The sequence below is a fragment of the Onychomys torridus genome, chromosome 22 (assembly GCF_903995425.1).
Source record: "Onychomys torridus chromosome 22, mOncTor1.1, whole genome shotgun sequence".
In the NCBI taxonomy this organism is placed as follows: Eukaryota; Metazoa; Chordata; class Mammalia; order Rodentia; family Cricetidae; genus Onychomys; species Onychomys torridus.
In genome coordinates, this window is record NC_050464.1 from 9,602,192 (window position 1) to 9,615,807 (window position 13,616).

At 48.1% G+C, this 13,616-nt stretch overlaps 1 protein-coding gene across 1 annotated transcript in view; it reads right to left on the reverse strand.

Moving 5' to 3' along the window:
- The window catches only part of Sdk1 (sidekick cell adhesion molecule 1), a 960,116-nt gene that overhangs the window by 219,320 nt on the left and 727,180 nt on the right, over nt 1–13,616 (reverse strand). The window contains exons 15-16 of the mRNA XM_036172523.1: nt 3,604–3,751; nt 2,425–2,565 (exon numbers count right to left, since the gene is read on the reverse strand). Coding sequence (XP_036028416.1) covers nt 2,425–2,565; nt 3,604–3,751 — 289 coding nt within the window. The remainder of the gene's footprint in view (nt 1–2,424; nt 2,566–3,603; nt 3,752–13,616) is intronic.

Consider the following 13,616-nt stretch of genomic DNA (forward strand, 5'->3'; position numbering starts at 1 on the left):
GAGCAGGGGCTTTCCACAAAGGAGACGTTTCTCTAGCAACCATCTCTTGAGGTTCTCAGTGGACTCAGAAGCCTAACCAACCTTCTCACTCCACAGTTAACTGAAGTGGAGTGATTACCATCACAAGATCTTCACAGACAAGCACATGGAGCTGAAGAACCAGCATTTGCAAGCCAAGTGTGCTAACACACGCCTGTCAGTCCAGCACTTGGGAGGTGAAGCAAGAGATCAGGAGTTCAAGGTCATCCTTGGCTACCTTGTGAGCTGGAGGCCAACCTGGGCTACATGAGACCTTGACACAGAAAACTATATAAAATAGGGCCAGAGAGATGGCGCCAGGTAAAGGCGCTTGTTGCAAGGCCTAAGTTTGGCCTCTGGGACTGGCAGCATGGGAGGACAGAACTGATTCACACATGTTGTCGTCTCATGAGCCTCCACCAAAGAAAGAAAGAAGTGTAACAAAACTACAAACAATAAATAAAAGGAAGAAAGAAAGAGACCTTAATGGGTACCTCGTCTCTAAGAGTTATCAGAAAATGTCTCTCTCAGAACTGTTTACAGCAGTTCTTCCTCACGCTGTGACCCCTTGATACAGTTCCGCAGGGTGTGGTGCCCCCTAATCATAAAGTTATTCTTGCTGCTACTTCATAATTGTAATTTTGCTATTGTTATGAACCGTGGTGTAAATATTTGTGTTTTCTCGTGGTCTTAGGTGACCCTGTGAAAGGTCCTTTACGGTGGTGGGTTCCTCCTGTAAGGCCAGCACTTGGGAGCTGGAGGCAGGAGGATGAGGTGTTCAAGAATGTCCTCAGCCACATTAAACAGTGCTAGCCCAGCCTAGCCTCTACAAGACGTGTCTCAAACAAAAAAGCAACAACAACAAAAAAAGAAAGAGGGAGAAAGAAAGAGAGAGGGGGAAGGAAAGAGAGAAAGAAAGAGACAGAGAGAAAGAAAGAAGCAAACAAAGAGAGAGAAAGAGAGAAAAAGAGAGAGAGAAAGAAAAAGACAGAAAGAAAGGAAGGAAGGAAGGAAGGAGGAAGGGAGGAAGGGAGGGAGGGAGGGAGGGAAGGAAGGAAGGAGGGAGGGAAGGAAGGAAGGAGGGAAGGAAGGAAGGAGGGAAGGAAGGGAGAAGAAAGGAAGGAAGAACACTTTCACAACTTTCCTCTAAGAAGACTCTTAAGCACCCACACCAGGAACTCCAGGCCCAGTGTGAGCCAGAGTGGGTACTTGGAGAATAACAGATGCATTCCTGCTTCAGTACAGCTGATAAGATTAACAAACAGCGGTATCAACCTTGAGAGGAGATGTAACAATTACCCTTTAATTCCAATCAATCTTTCTCCTTTTAATTTGTCTCAACCAAGAGCTCTGCAGTGATGACATTCAGTGTAATTTGGACATTAGCAGTAGTGTGGGCAAAGGAGGGGGGGGGCTTCTCCCAGATGTGCTCCCCATACATTCAGAAGCCCACCATCCCTGCTGAGGCTGGGCTAGCAACCTGCATTCCCTTTGGTGACATCTGGCAGGCACACATGAACACTCATCCTGCTCTAATATCAAAAATACATTACTTTCATTCCCTAAATATTGCCAAGTTGTGAGTACACATGTATACATACGTTTATATCGATTTCTTCAGGGAGGTGGAGAGATGGCCCCACACTTAAGAGCTCTTGCTTGTGGACCTGAGTTTAATTCCCAGCTCCCAGCTGCCTGTAACTCAAGTTCTAGGGCAGTGGTTCTCAACCTCTGGGTCATGGCCCCCTCTGGAGATCAAATGACCCTTTCAGAGGGGTCACCTAAGACCACGAGAAAACACAGATATTTACATTACAATTCATAACAGTAGCAAAATTATAGTTATGAAGTAGCAATGAAAATTATTTTATGGTTGGGGATCACCACAACATGAGGAACTGTATTAAGGGGCTGAGGCATCAGGAAGGTTGAGAACCACTGTCCTAGAGAATCTGACACCCTCTTCTGGCCTCCTTGGGTACACTTAGGTACACATACCCACACACATACACACACAATCAAATGTCTTTCTTTGATATGTCAGAAGGTCTGGCAAAATGGAGTAACAACCTAACACAGTAACTGTTGGTTAAATACTTCCTCAAATTAATTTAGTATTGGTTAAGTAACTATACTTATGAATGTACATATCCGTTGAGGAAGGCTTCACAATGAAGAGTGTATCTGCTATCTTTTCCATAATCCCCCCTTCATTCTTTGGCTTGGTGCAACCTCTGACACTAGTCTGTGTGGCCTCTGAGGTGGCCACACCCAGGAAGGCTCCACAAAGGTACGCACTACCTTGTGAACACTGCTTTGCTGTAGGAGGCATCCCTCCCTAGACTCAGTCACTTGACCTGGACCTCCAAAGTTGGGACAGCCTGAAGGTTTGTCCCGGGTACTTGCCTGAGGATGTAGCCCCGGAGCACCCCATTGTGCTCTGTCTCAGGTGGTGGCTGCCATTGCACCATGATGGACTGGTTGGTTCTCCCACTGGCAACAATGTTTTTTGGGGGAGCACTTGGTGGTTCTTCTGGTAACATCAACCTAAAGACAAAAATATATCAGAGAGAGAGAGAGAGAGAGAGAGAGAGAGAGAGAGAGAGAGAGAAGGTGCTCAGCCCAGAGCCTTGTGGAAGAGAAAAGCAACCCAAAGCATGCAGCTGGCCTCATTGAGGCTGTGTGTGCAAGAGTTATGGCTGTCAATATGCCAGCAACTCAGCCAGGAGGCAATGGCAGATGTATGGTTCATAGAGTGTTCATTTAGTATTCTGGTTAGCTCTGTTGATGTGACAAAACCTGGAAACACCTGGGAAGACAGTCTAAATGAGGAATTATCTACATTAGGTTGGTCTGCGGGTATGTATAGGTGAGGGTGGGGTGGGGGTGATGGTGTCTTAATTAGGTTGATTGACGTGGGGAGATCCAGTCCACTGTGGGCAGTATCATTCCCTACGCAGGAGACCCTGATTTGTATAAGAGTGGAGAAATCTAGCTGAACACGAGCAAGCAAGCATGCATCACTTTCCCTCTGCTCTTGACTGTGGATCTGACATAAACCAGCTGCTGGAGCTCCTGTCTACACTTCTCTGCTATGATGGACTGTAACCTGGAACTGTCCGCTGAAACAAACCCTTCCTTCCCTAAGTCAATTTTATCAGGGTATTTTATCACAGCAACAGAAAGGACATTAGGACATCTGTGAGGCCCTGGGTTCCAACCCCAGCATCGTGTAATTGGGGTGCAGCATGCACATCTGTAAGCTCAGCACTCTCTTGGTAGAGGGAAGAGGATGGTCCTCGGCTACATAGTGAATTTCAGGCAGCCTGGACCACATGAGACTCTGCCACACCAACCCCTAAAGAAGGCTGTGCTGTCAGGAGTGCCCTGTGAAGGCACAGAGCACCATGGGAAGGATCTATGGCAGCTGCCTCCAAGCAGTGAAGGGAAGTACAGCTGGCTCAGTACGTGCCACTGTTGACTGTGTTCAGCTTTCTGCAGAAGCCCTAGGCTGTCATTCATCTCTGTGTCTACAGTTGGGACCCACAGCACCCTGGGCTCTCGGTGGAGGTCAGACTCACTCACCTGCTGGTCTCTGTGCTGTACTGCCCCTTGCCCACTTGATTCACAGCGCACACCCTGAACTGATAGGTTCGGGCTGGAGTCAAGCCACTCACAGTGACGCCTGTCATCTCTGGGCCAACATTTGACAGATGCACCTTCCATGGAGAGTCTACAAGAATGAATAGAGTGGAGTGAGACACACACGAGCATGCAGCATCACAGTAAGTGGACAAGTATGGTCTTGTTTGCTTTCCCACACATTGCTAGGAGAGGTAGTGGCTAGCCCATCTGACGACTGTGTGAACCAAGGCTCTCAGCTGTGTGGCTAACAATTAGTGTACTGGCGTGAAGTTCAGGAGCCTCACCCCAAACCTAGGGTAGAACTTCCTGGTATTCGTAAGGCCATTCCAGGACAAGTGGGCAGAAAGACCCCCCTCCATCTGTCCTCAGCAAGGAGATATGTGTGTCTTTCATTCTCTCTTTCTCTGTCTCTCTTTTGTTTGTGTATGTGTTACTATGTGTACAAGTAGTGTACATGTCTGTGGAGGCTGGAGGTCAACCTTGGGGGTCATTCTTCTTTGAGATAGGATCCCCCTCACTAGTGTGGAACTCACTGAGTCTAGGTTGGCTGGTCAACAGGCTCCAGGAAGCTTCCTGTCTCTGCCTCCCCAGCACTGGGATTACAAGCCTGCATCATCACACCAGATGCTTTTAGATAGGTTCTGGGGAGTTAAATCCAGGCCCTCAACACTTTATTGATTGAGTCATCCCCCTCAGCCAGAGTAAACTTTCTTCTTCTTCTTCTTCTTCTTCTTCTTCTTCTTCTTCTTCTTCTTCTTCTTCTTCTTCTTCTTCTTCTGCTGCTGCTGCTGCCTGCATATGGGCACTTCAAGGGAAGGAAGAAAAATCTCTAATTTCTGGGCTCAAAATGGGGCAAATTTTCTGTCAGCTCCCCATCAGGCAGATCGGAGCTTTGTTAGGAAAAGGATGCTCCATGAGTCAGGGAATGATAAATAAGCACCACATTCCTTAACATTTTAATAAGGAAACGACTATGATAAATACAGATGGGCCAGGCATTTTGCAACCCATCTGCAGTGTGGCAGTCTGTTTTCGCCACACCCCCTGAGCTGCTCTGGCTGGGCAAAGGCATGGCAGAATTCACAGCTAGCAGGGTGCATCTTTTGGAAGCTGCTTTCCCACAGGTGTGGAAGGATGTCTCTGTCAGCAGAATGGGCTATTGCCTGCAAGGAAGCCTTGGGAACATTCTGGTGGGATTGCCACTGATCTCCAAGGAGTTTAAACACTCCTCTCAGCCCACCCAAGGGTGACCCAGCTGTGACTTTGAGCATATGCTGTGCGCACTCTACACACAGGGGTGCCTGTGAGGCTCTCCTGGCCTCACCCTTCTCGTCCCTCTGAGACAGTGCTCCTAGCAATTCCCTTTTGCCCACACTAAAGATGTCATAGAGAGATGGGTCTCCAGTGAGCTGGGCTCCACTTACACAAACACCAGCTGCACGTAAACAGCACCCATAAAAATCCCAGCTGCTTCTGCAGAAAGCTGATGGCCGACTTTAGGAGGTCACGGCATGCAGCAGGGTTCATGGGAATTGTACCTGTCACTCCAACGACTTACAGGTCACCATGAAGTGGCTTCATATTGCTACAAAATAGAGCCCAGGCTCCCCAAAGGCAGCAAAAGGGATGCCCATTCCCAAGTTGGAATTCGTTAGCTGGGATTCCTGAACACAAAAGTTAAGCTGCCTCGAACACTGTGCCAGTTGGGCTGCAAAGGCAGATTTATATATATAAAATTATTGCAGATAAAGCAGCTTCTGAGCATAGCTTTCTGGGAATATGGTTTTTGACAGCAGCTGGGCCATGTTATATTCCTGGCTTTTGATTTTTGGTGATTTTGGGTAATTAGCTGTTGACAAGGATCTCTCCACGTTTCCTTTAAAAGTATAGCGTTGGGGTTAGTGGATAAGAGGTCTTGCTCTGCAAGCAAGAGGACTCAAGTTTAAAAATCCTGGCATGGTTGTGTGTGCCTGAAATCCCAGCACTGGGGGCACAGACAGCAGATCCTGAGAACTTGCTGGCCAGTCTGGTAAAAAAGGTGAGTTTCAGCTCAGTGAGAGGCCCTGTCCTGAGGCAATAAAGTGGAAAGTAAGAGAAGACACCTGGCATCCTGCTCTGGCCTCCTCATGTGTGAGCACTTACCACATACACACACACACACACACACACACACACACACACACACACACACACACGGTGATGTACATCCTTAATTCACCATGGAAAAGCATAGCCCTCAAGCCTCTCTCACTATCATATAGCTCACAAAGACCAGAGTTCCTCAGCCAACTCATCACAAGAGTCTCTGACAATGTGGAAGGTCAGAGGACTGTCCCTAACACTATGGAGCTGGGCCTGTCTGGTGGGAGCAGAGCCTCCATTTGACAAGGCTAACATTTACAGAAATAGCTTCATTCCAAAGATGGCTGCTGTGAGATAGGGAGAACAGGAAGACCAGCATTTGCTGTGAACTCTTCCATTCAGAGCTGTTCAGTTGCCTTGGAACTTCTGTAAAATTGAGAGACCATCAAGACCACAGGTTACCTCACATCTATCAGGAAAGTGGACATCAAGCAAACAAACAGAAAATAACAGGGACCATGGGACCATGCACTGTGCCACCTACTTCCTCTCAGAACCATGGAGGTGGAGTCTCGGACAACTCATCCCAGCCCTCTCCTCCCCTGGACTTCAGCTGTCTACAAGTGGGAAGCTATTCTGCTTAGACAGCATGAGTGAGCCTACTCATTGCAGGGAGGGACAGAATTGGAAGGATGGGGTGCCAGTTGGTTCACTAAGATGGTTCATCAGAGCCAGAGAAGGGCAGAGAAGGCTGGAGGCAGGAAGCTGCCTGCTGGGACTTCAATCTGGTGTGTCCCCATCAAACCTCACATTGAGGCTGGGTCCCCTGGTGTGATGGCGAGTGTTAATAGTCAACTTGACAGAATCTAGAGTCATCTGTGAGACAGGCCTCTGGGCATGCCTTCAGGTTGTCTTGATCATACTGACTGAGATGGGAAGACCTGCCCACTGTGGGTGGCACCATTCCCTAGCTGAGATCCTTGACTGTGTAAGTGGAGAAAGGCCTGAGCAGTGGCATGATTCCCAACTGTGGATGTGACGTGACCAGCCACTTGCAGTGTCTGTCACCTTGACTTTCCTGCCATGATGGACTACACCCTTGAACCAAGAGCCAGAACAAACCCTTCTTCCCTGAGTTGCTTTGGTCATGGTATTTCTCATAGCAAAAAGAAAAGAAATTAGTATACCAGGACATGCTGTTGGGAGGTAGTACTTTGGGGAGGCATGGAGACCTTTGAGAGGGAAGAGTGGGGCTTGGGGCTCACCTACACTTGTGAATCCCTGGATCCAATCCTCAGCACAAAAACAAGCAAAACAAAACCACAAACAAACAAAAGAGGATGAATGCTTTCCTTGCAGGAGTGAGCTTTCTCCATCGTGGGACTGGACTGGCTTTTAAGTGCACCCGGCACCCAGCTGCCTCCTGGGTACCTGCTTTCCTTTCTGCTTCTCTACTGGGTTGAGACACAACCTCACCACTTTATACATTGCCCCGCCTCAGGTATTCTGCTACAGCAACACAAATCCACCCTAAGACACTGCTGCCCCTGTATCATGCCTCTCAGCCTCTATCCATTACAACAACTCTGGGTTGTTGTTCCTTCAGAACATGAACAGCCCTTTTTTTTTTGTTTTAATTAAGAACATTTTTTTTTCATTCATTTTACACACCAATCAAAGATCCCCCTCTTCCCTCCTCCCACCCTACCCAGCCTCTCCTCCCAACCCACCCCTCACTCCCACCCACAAGAAGGCAAGGCCTCCCCTGGGGAGGCACATTCAGTAGAGGCAAGTTCAAGCCCTTCCCCCTGCCTCAAGGCTGCATGAGGTGTCCCATCATAGGTAGTGTGTTCCAAAGAGCCCGCTCATGCACTAGGAATGAATTCTGATCCTACCGCCAGGGGGGCTCCCAAGTAAATCAAGCTACACAGCTGTCTTATCATGCAAAGGGCCCAGTCCAGTCCCATGTAGGTTCCACAGCCATTGATCCAACTTTCATGAGTTTCCTCTAGTTTGGTTTGGTTGTCCTTGCATATTTCCCCACCATGATCCTGATGCATTTGCTCATAGAATCCCTCTTCTCTCTCTTTGACTGGACTCCTAGTGATTGGCTGTGGATCTCTGCATCTGCTTCCATCAGTCATTGGAGAAAAGTTCTGTCTGTGATGACAGTTAGGGTCTGATCTCTGGGGCAAACCAATTCAGTTCAGGCACCTTCATACACATGCTCAGCTGTGTTCACAGCAGCATTATTTGTAATAGCCAGAACATAGAAACAACCTAGATGCCCCTCAACTGAAGAATAGATTAAGAAAATGTGGTACATATACACAATGAAGTACTACTCAGCAGAGAAAAAACAATGACATCATGAAATTTTCAGGCAAATGGATGGAACTAGAAAATATCATCCTGAGTGAGGTAACCCACTCAGAAGGACAAACATGGTATGTACCCACTCCTAAGTGGATACAAGAAGTAAAGCAAAGGATAACCAGACAACAACCCACAACTCCAGAGAAGCTAGCTAACAAGGAAAACCCTAAGAGAGACACATGGGTCACCCTGGGAAGGGGAAATAGATGAGATCTCCATGAGTAAACTGGGGATGGGGGTGGGCAATGGAGGGTAGGGGATGTGGGATGAGAACATAAGGGAATGGGATGGTTGAGCTGGAACAGGGATGGATTGGGAAAGCAATGAAAGAGATACCATGATAGAGGGAGATATCATGGGGATAGAGAGAAACCCGGTGCTAGGGATCCCCAAGGATGACCCCAGCCTGGGATACCCCAGCATGAACAGTTCTTAAATGTCTACACCTAAGGCTCAGGGTCTGCTGCCTGGCTTGATTGGACAAAGGACCCTGTCCTTGGTGTCTCTGGTCTGCTCAGAGCTCCAGGCTCATCTATAGAGTTCTTTATTTTTTCCCTCCCTACTAGAAGATAAGAAGTCTGGCAGGTAGAGAAATTAAGCTGTGAAACTGATCAAAATGAGCCCAACCCATCTCACAGACACCCTAATTGTACCATCCCCCAAAAAGTAGTAGTTTGGGAAGGATTTACTCATTCACAAGCTCTAGAGCTGCAAACTTGCTGAGGACTGTAAAAGTGTAAATAGTGTGGCACATCTGGACCCAAGAGCAAACAGGCAATATCTGTGGAGAATATTCTCCTCCCAGCCAGTTCTCACAAGACTACCCTAGGGGCTGGAGAGCCAAGAATGCATCTGACGGGCCTGACACACGTCCCTGGCTGCCCGCCTCACCCCCCGCCTACCAGTACTCCTTCTATACCTGATCTGGTAGCTGTTGCTCGATTCTGAACAACTGAGACTTTCTGAAGACTTGACATCTTTTGGGCTCAGATGAATGGCAGATTGATTTTTTTTGTTTCTTATTTTGTGTGTGGTATAGACGTTCTTCTTGTGGGCATATAAACATGTGCATGTGGGTGTACATGTGTATGAGCAAGCCTGTTTAGACCAGAGGTCCATGTCAGATGCCTTCCTTGACCTCTCTCTCTCTCTCTCTCTCTCTCTCTCTCTCTCTCTCTCTCTCTCTCTCTCTCTCTGTGTGTGTGTGTGTGTGTGTGAGTGTGTGTGTGTGTGTGTGTGTGTGTGTGTGTGTAAGAAAGAAAGTGGGGGAGAGGGGGATGAATGTGTGTGCATGTGTGTAGCTGGCCTTGAACTCAGTATGTAGCCAGAGATGAACATCGATTCTTCAGCCTCTACCTCCCAAGTGCCCAGTTTTTGTGGTGCTGAGGATGGAACCCAGGATCTCGCGCATGTCAGGCAAGCATTCTACTAACCGAACTACATCCCAGCCCTCAAAGGCTGTCAGGGTTCAGTCTCTGGAAATGTACTGGAAGCTTTTTTTCAACACACACACACACACACACACACACACACACACACACACACACACACACTCAGAGAGAGAGAGAGAGAGAGAGAGAGAGATGCCATTTTTTCAATTAACAGCACCAAAGAAGGAAAGTGTTTTCTAAGGAGAAAATTTTCTCTAATTTTCAGAAGGATCAGGATGGATGTGAATCCCTGATGCTCGCATGACGTGCAGCCTGGAAGAGCTTCCACAGGAGTCCCACTGCAGCCTCTTGGCTTATGTGACTTCCCTCAGACTTCACAGGGGGTCACCGACCATGCCTATGGATCAACCTCAGCATCACCAGGTATGAAGCACTAGACCACGTGTGTCCAAAGTGGGAAGGACCCTCCTATGCCTCTGCACACAAGCACAGAGATACAGGCATGCACACACACGAGTAACACACTGAACAGATGCACAGATGGACTGTGACTCAAATCTAGCCTTCAGGTACTAAAAGAAGATGCAGGATGGATTCACAAACATTGTGACCCAAATCCAGGGCATTGGATGTCCTCAGGATAGATACCATGGCCCCTGACCAGACAAGAGACCGGAGGGTGAGGGGTTGGTGGGGGACCTGTGGATGAAGAGACATTAAAAGATGAAAAATAAGGGCCTGAGGGATGGTGTAGAGGCAAAGAGCAGATGCTGCACAAGCATGAGGAAATGAATTTGGACTTGAGGTGCACACCTAAAAAGTGGGGTGTTACCCAAGCACTTGGAAAGGGAAGAGACAAGAGGGTCTGTGGAATTCAGTGGCCAGCATGCCTAGCTGAATCAGTGAGCTTTAGATGCGGCAAGAGATCTTGCTTCCAAACCCAAGGTGGAGAGTGATGGGAGAAGACGTTAGACATTGACCTTGCATGTGCATGTGCACACGGACACTTGCACAAACCCAGACAAACACATGCATACTCAATACACAAACAGAGAACAAATCCAGTCTCCCCATGATACTGTGCTTGGTGGCATACTCAAAGAGTAAGCTGATTATTTTCCAGTTTTATTTTGTGTGTGGTGTAGATGTTCTTGTGGGCATATAAACATGTGCATGTGGGTGTACATGTGTATGAGCAAGCCTGTTTAGACCAGAGGTCCATGTATGCATGGGTCTGTACTCTGAAGCTCACGAAACTCAAGCACTGTGTGTGAATACTGGTTAACACTAGCGGTTCATCACCAGCTGGGGGAAGAGCTGGCCTCACTGACACACGAGAGATGACTGAGGCTGGGCTACCCCACCCCCACACGTTCACTAGTCTCACAGAGCACTAGCACTCCTCGGTGAACTCAGTCATGTCTCTTTGTTGCCCAGCTGTGGAAACTAGAGAAGTCACTGAGATGGCCAAGACGAGCATTCTCCTGTGCCCATCACCCATCAGGATCCCAGCTTGTCACAGTCCAATCCCACAAGTGTCATGTTAACCAGAGACCCCTCCCATCATGCCAAGTTGTCCTTGCAGACAGTACATGTGAGCACACATGTTGCATTCCTTGGGACTCTACTGTACATTCAAGACAGGTGCAGCTGAGAGCTGAAGCCGGGCATGGCTAAACTAAGATTGCCAGAGCTTAAAAGATGTCTCAAGGGGAGACAGTCCAGTCAGTAAAATGCTTGCCTGGCAACTATGAGGGCCTGAGTTCAACCTTCAGAGTCGATGTTTTTGTTTGTTTGTTTGTTTGTTTGTTTGTTTTCAAATGTCAGGCATGGTGGCTGGTACTTGTAATCCCAGTACTAGGGAGATGAGACAGGAAGTTATATGGGTTCACTAGCCAGCCAGCCAGATAAGCATCATGGGTGGGCTCTAGGTTCAATGAGAGACCTTGTCTCAAAAAAAAAAGTGAGTGGAGATTGAGGAAGTTATCTAAGGTTGTCCTTTGGCCTCTACACACAAGAACAGGTTCCCACACACAAGAACATGCATACACACACACAGAGAGACACACACACAGAGAGCTCATCAAACAATGATGGTGTTAAGTCAAACTGACAGTGAGAGCCCTTGACATGATCTGAGGAGAAGGGCATTATCCCACACAGGCTAACCATAAGAGAAGCATCAGGCAAACTCCAACTGAGCAGCATTCTTAAAACTGTCAGCTCTCCTCAAAGCTATCAAGGTCACCACAAAGGAGGGACATCTGAGAAACTGTCCTGCTACATGAGGCCAAGGAGACATGATGACTGAACACCCTGAGGGGTTCCAGGAGGGGCTCTAAGACAGGAAGCAAACAGCAAAGGAAACAAGGTATCTGAAGCCAGCATTGGGTTCTGTGAGCATGGCTCAGTGTGGGCCTCTCAGCTCTGAGAAACACAGTGCACCAACTGAAGTGTTAGAAATAGGGAGTCTCAGGGTGGGGTATGCGGGTTAATTCTGCTAGAGTAAAATGGCAAGCTTACTAAAAGAAAAAATATCAAAAAGGTGGGTATGTTGGTGAACTGTTGGTCTGAGGTCAAGCGAGAGTCCAGTTGCAAAACACTGAGTGGGGTCTGCACTGGGAGATTTGAGTCCTTTCCAAGAGCAGGCCTATCAAGGGGTGAGAACATGGCTCTGTGGATAAAGTGTTTCCCTGGCGAGCAGGAACACCTGAGTCCAGTTCCCAGAACCTATGTAACAAGGCAATGTGGCGGAGACAGGAGGGTTCCTAGAGCTTTCTGGTCAGCTAGCCTAGCCTACTTGGTGAGCTCCAGGCCAGAGAGTCATTCATAGTCATGTGTAAACCAAAATAGTGGACAGTGCCTAGGAAGGACACACATGGTTGAATTCTGGCCTCCACACACATGTACACACAAGTACACAGGAACCTGTTCACACAAACACAAATGCACCAAAAAAGGAGAAGAGGGAAGACATGAGTATGTTTGTGTGCACATGTGCAAGTACCTGAGTCCTCGTGCATTTGCACACCAGCTGGAGCAGAGGGTACCTGAGAGCTCCAGGCAAAGCAGGCCCACTCACTCTCCATGCTGTAGCCCTAGAGGACGGAGTGAGTGGTTTCAGCTGTGGAACATGCTCTGTGAAGCATCTGAGGACCTCTGGGGCAGAGCAGCGGCACAGGAGGGGACCTGTACCCACTGGAAGCAGCAGCCACCAAATGCCCCTCTTGGCTAGAGGTGAATATTGACTGACAGGATATAAAGGCAGCTAGGAGACAAGCCTCCAGGCGTATCAGTGAGGGAGTCTCTATAGTAGGTTAACTGATATGGGAAGACCCTCTTGAATGTGGGTGGCACTGTCTTGTGGGCTGGACCCTGGACTACATCTGAGTGATGAAAGCTGGCTGAGTCGAAGCAGCTAGTAGGCAGCGTGGGTGTTTGTCTCTCTCTACTCTTGACTGAGGATGTGATGCAGTGAGTCCTGCCTTGGTTTCCTTGAAATGATGGAATGTGAGCCAAATAAACTCTCTCCTCCACTGAGGTGCTTTTGGTCAGGGTGTTCTGTCATAGCAACAGGGACAAGACTTGGGCAAGGTTGTAGCAGACACCCTTTGAGTCCTGTGTTGTTGTTGTAACAAGAGCTGAGCTCCATATTTTCATAAGCCATGCAAAACCTGGACTATCCCAGCCATTTATCCATCCCCCGGTCCTTGTTTTCTCCATCACTAAAAAGCACAGAAATGCACGAGCATGAGCTTGTGAGTTTGGGTCCTCAGCACTCATGTAATAAGCCCGGTGAGGCAGTGTACACTTGCAATGCCATGGTGGGGGGGAGCGGGAGACAGGTGGATCTCTGGGGCTTTATGATCAGGCAGTGTAGACTCATTGGTATATTCCAGTGAGAGACCCTGTCTTAAAGAAAAAGAAGGTACACAGCTTTGGAGGTAGGATGCCTCTGGCCTCTCCATGCACCAGAACACAGGAAGAAATTATGATTGTGTATAGGTCAAGATGTTTAGAGACTTCCAAAAGGCAAGTACAGGCCCATGGAGGAGATATTGGTCATGATGTTCCTTCCCCATAAAGGCAGATAGCCACCTGGAG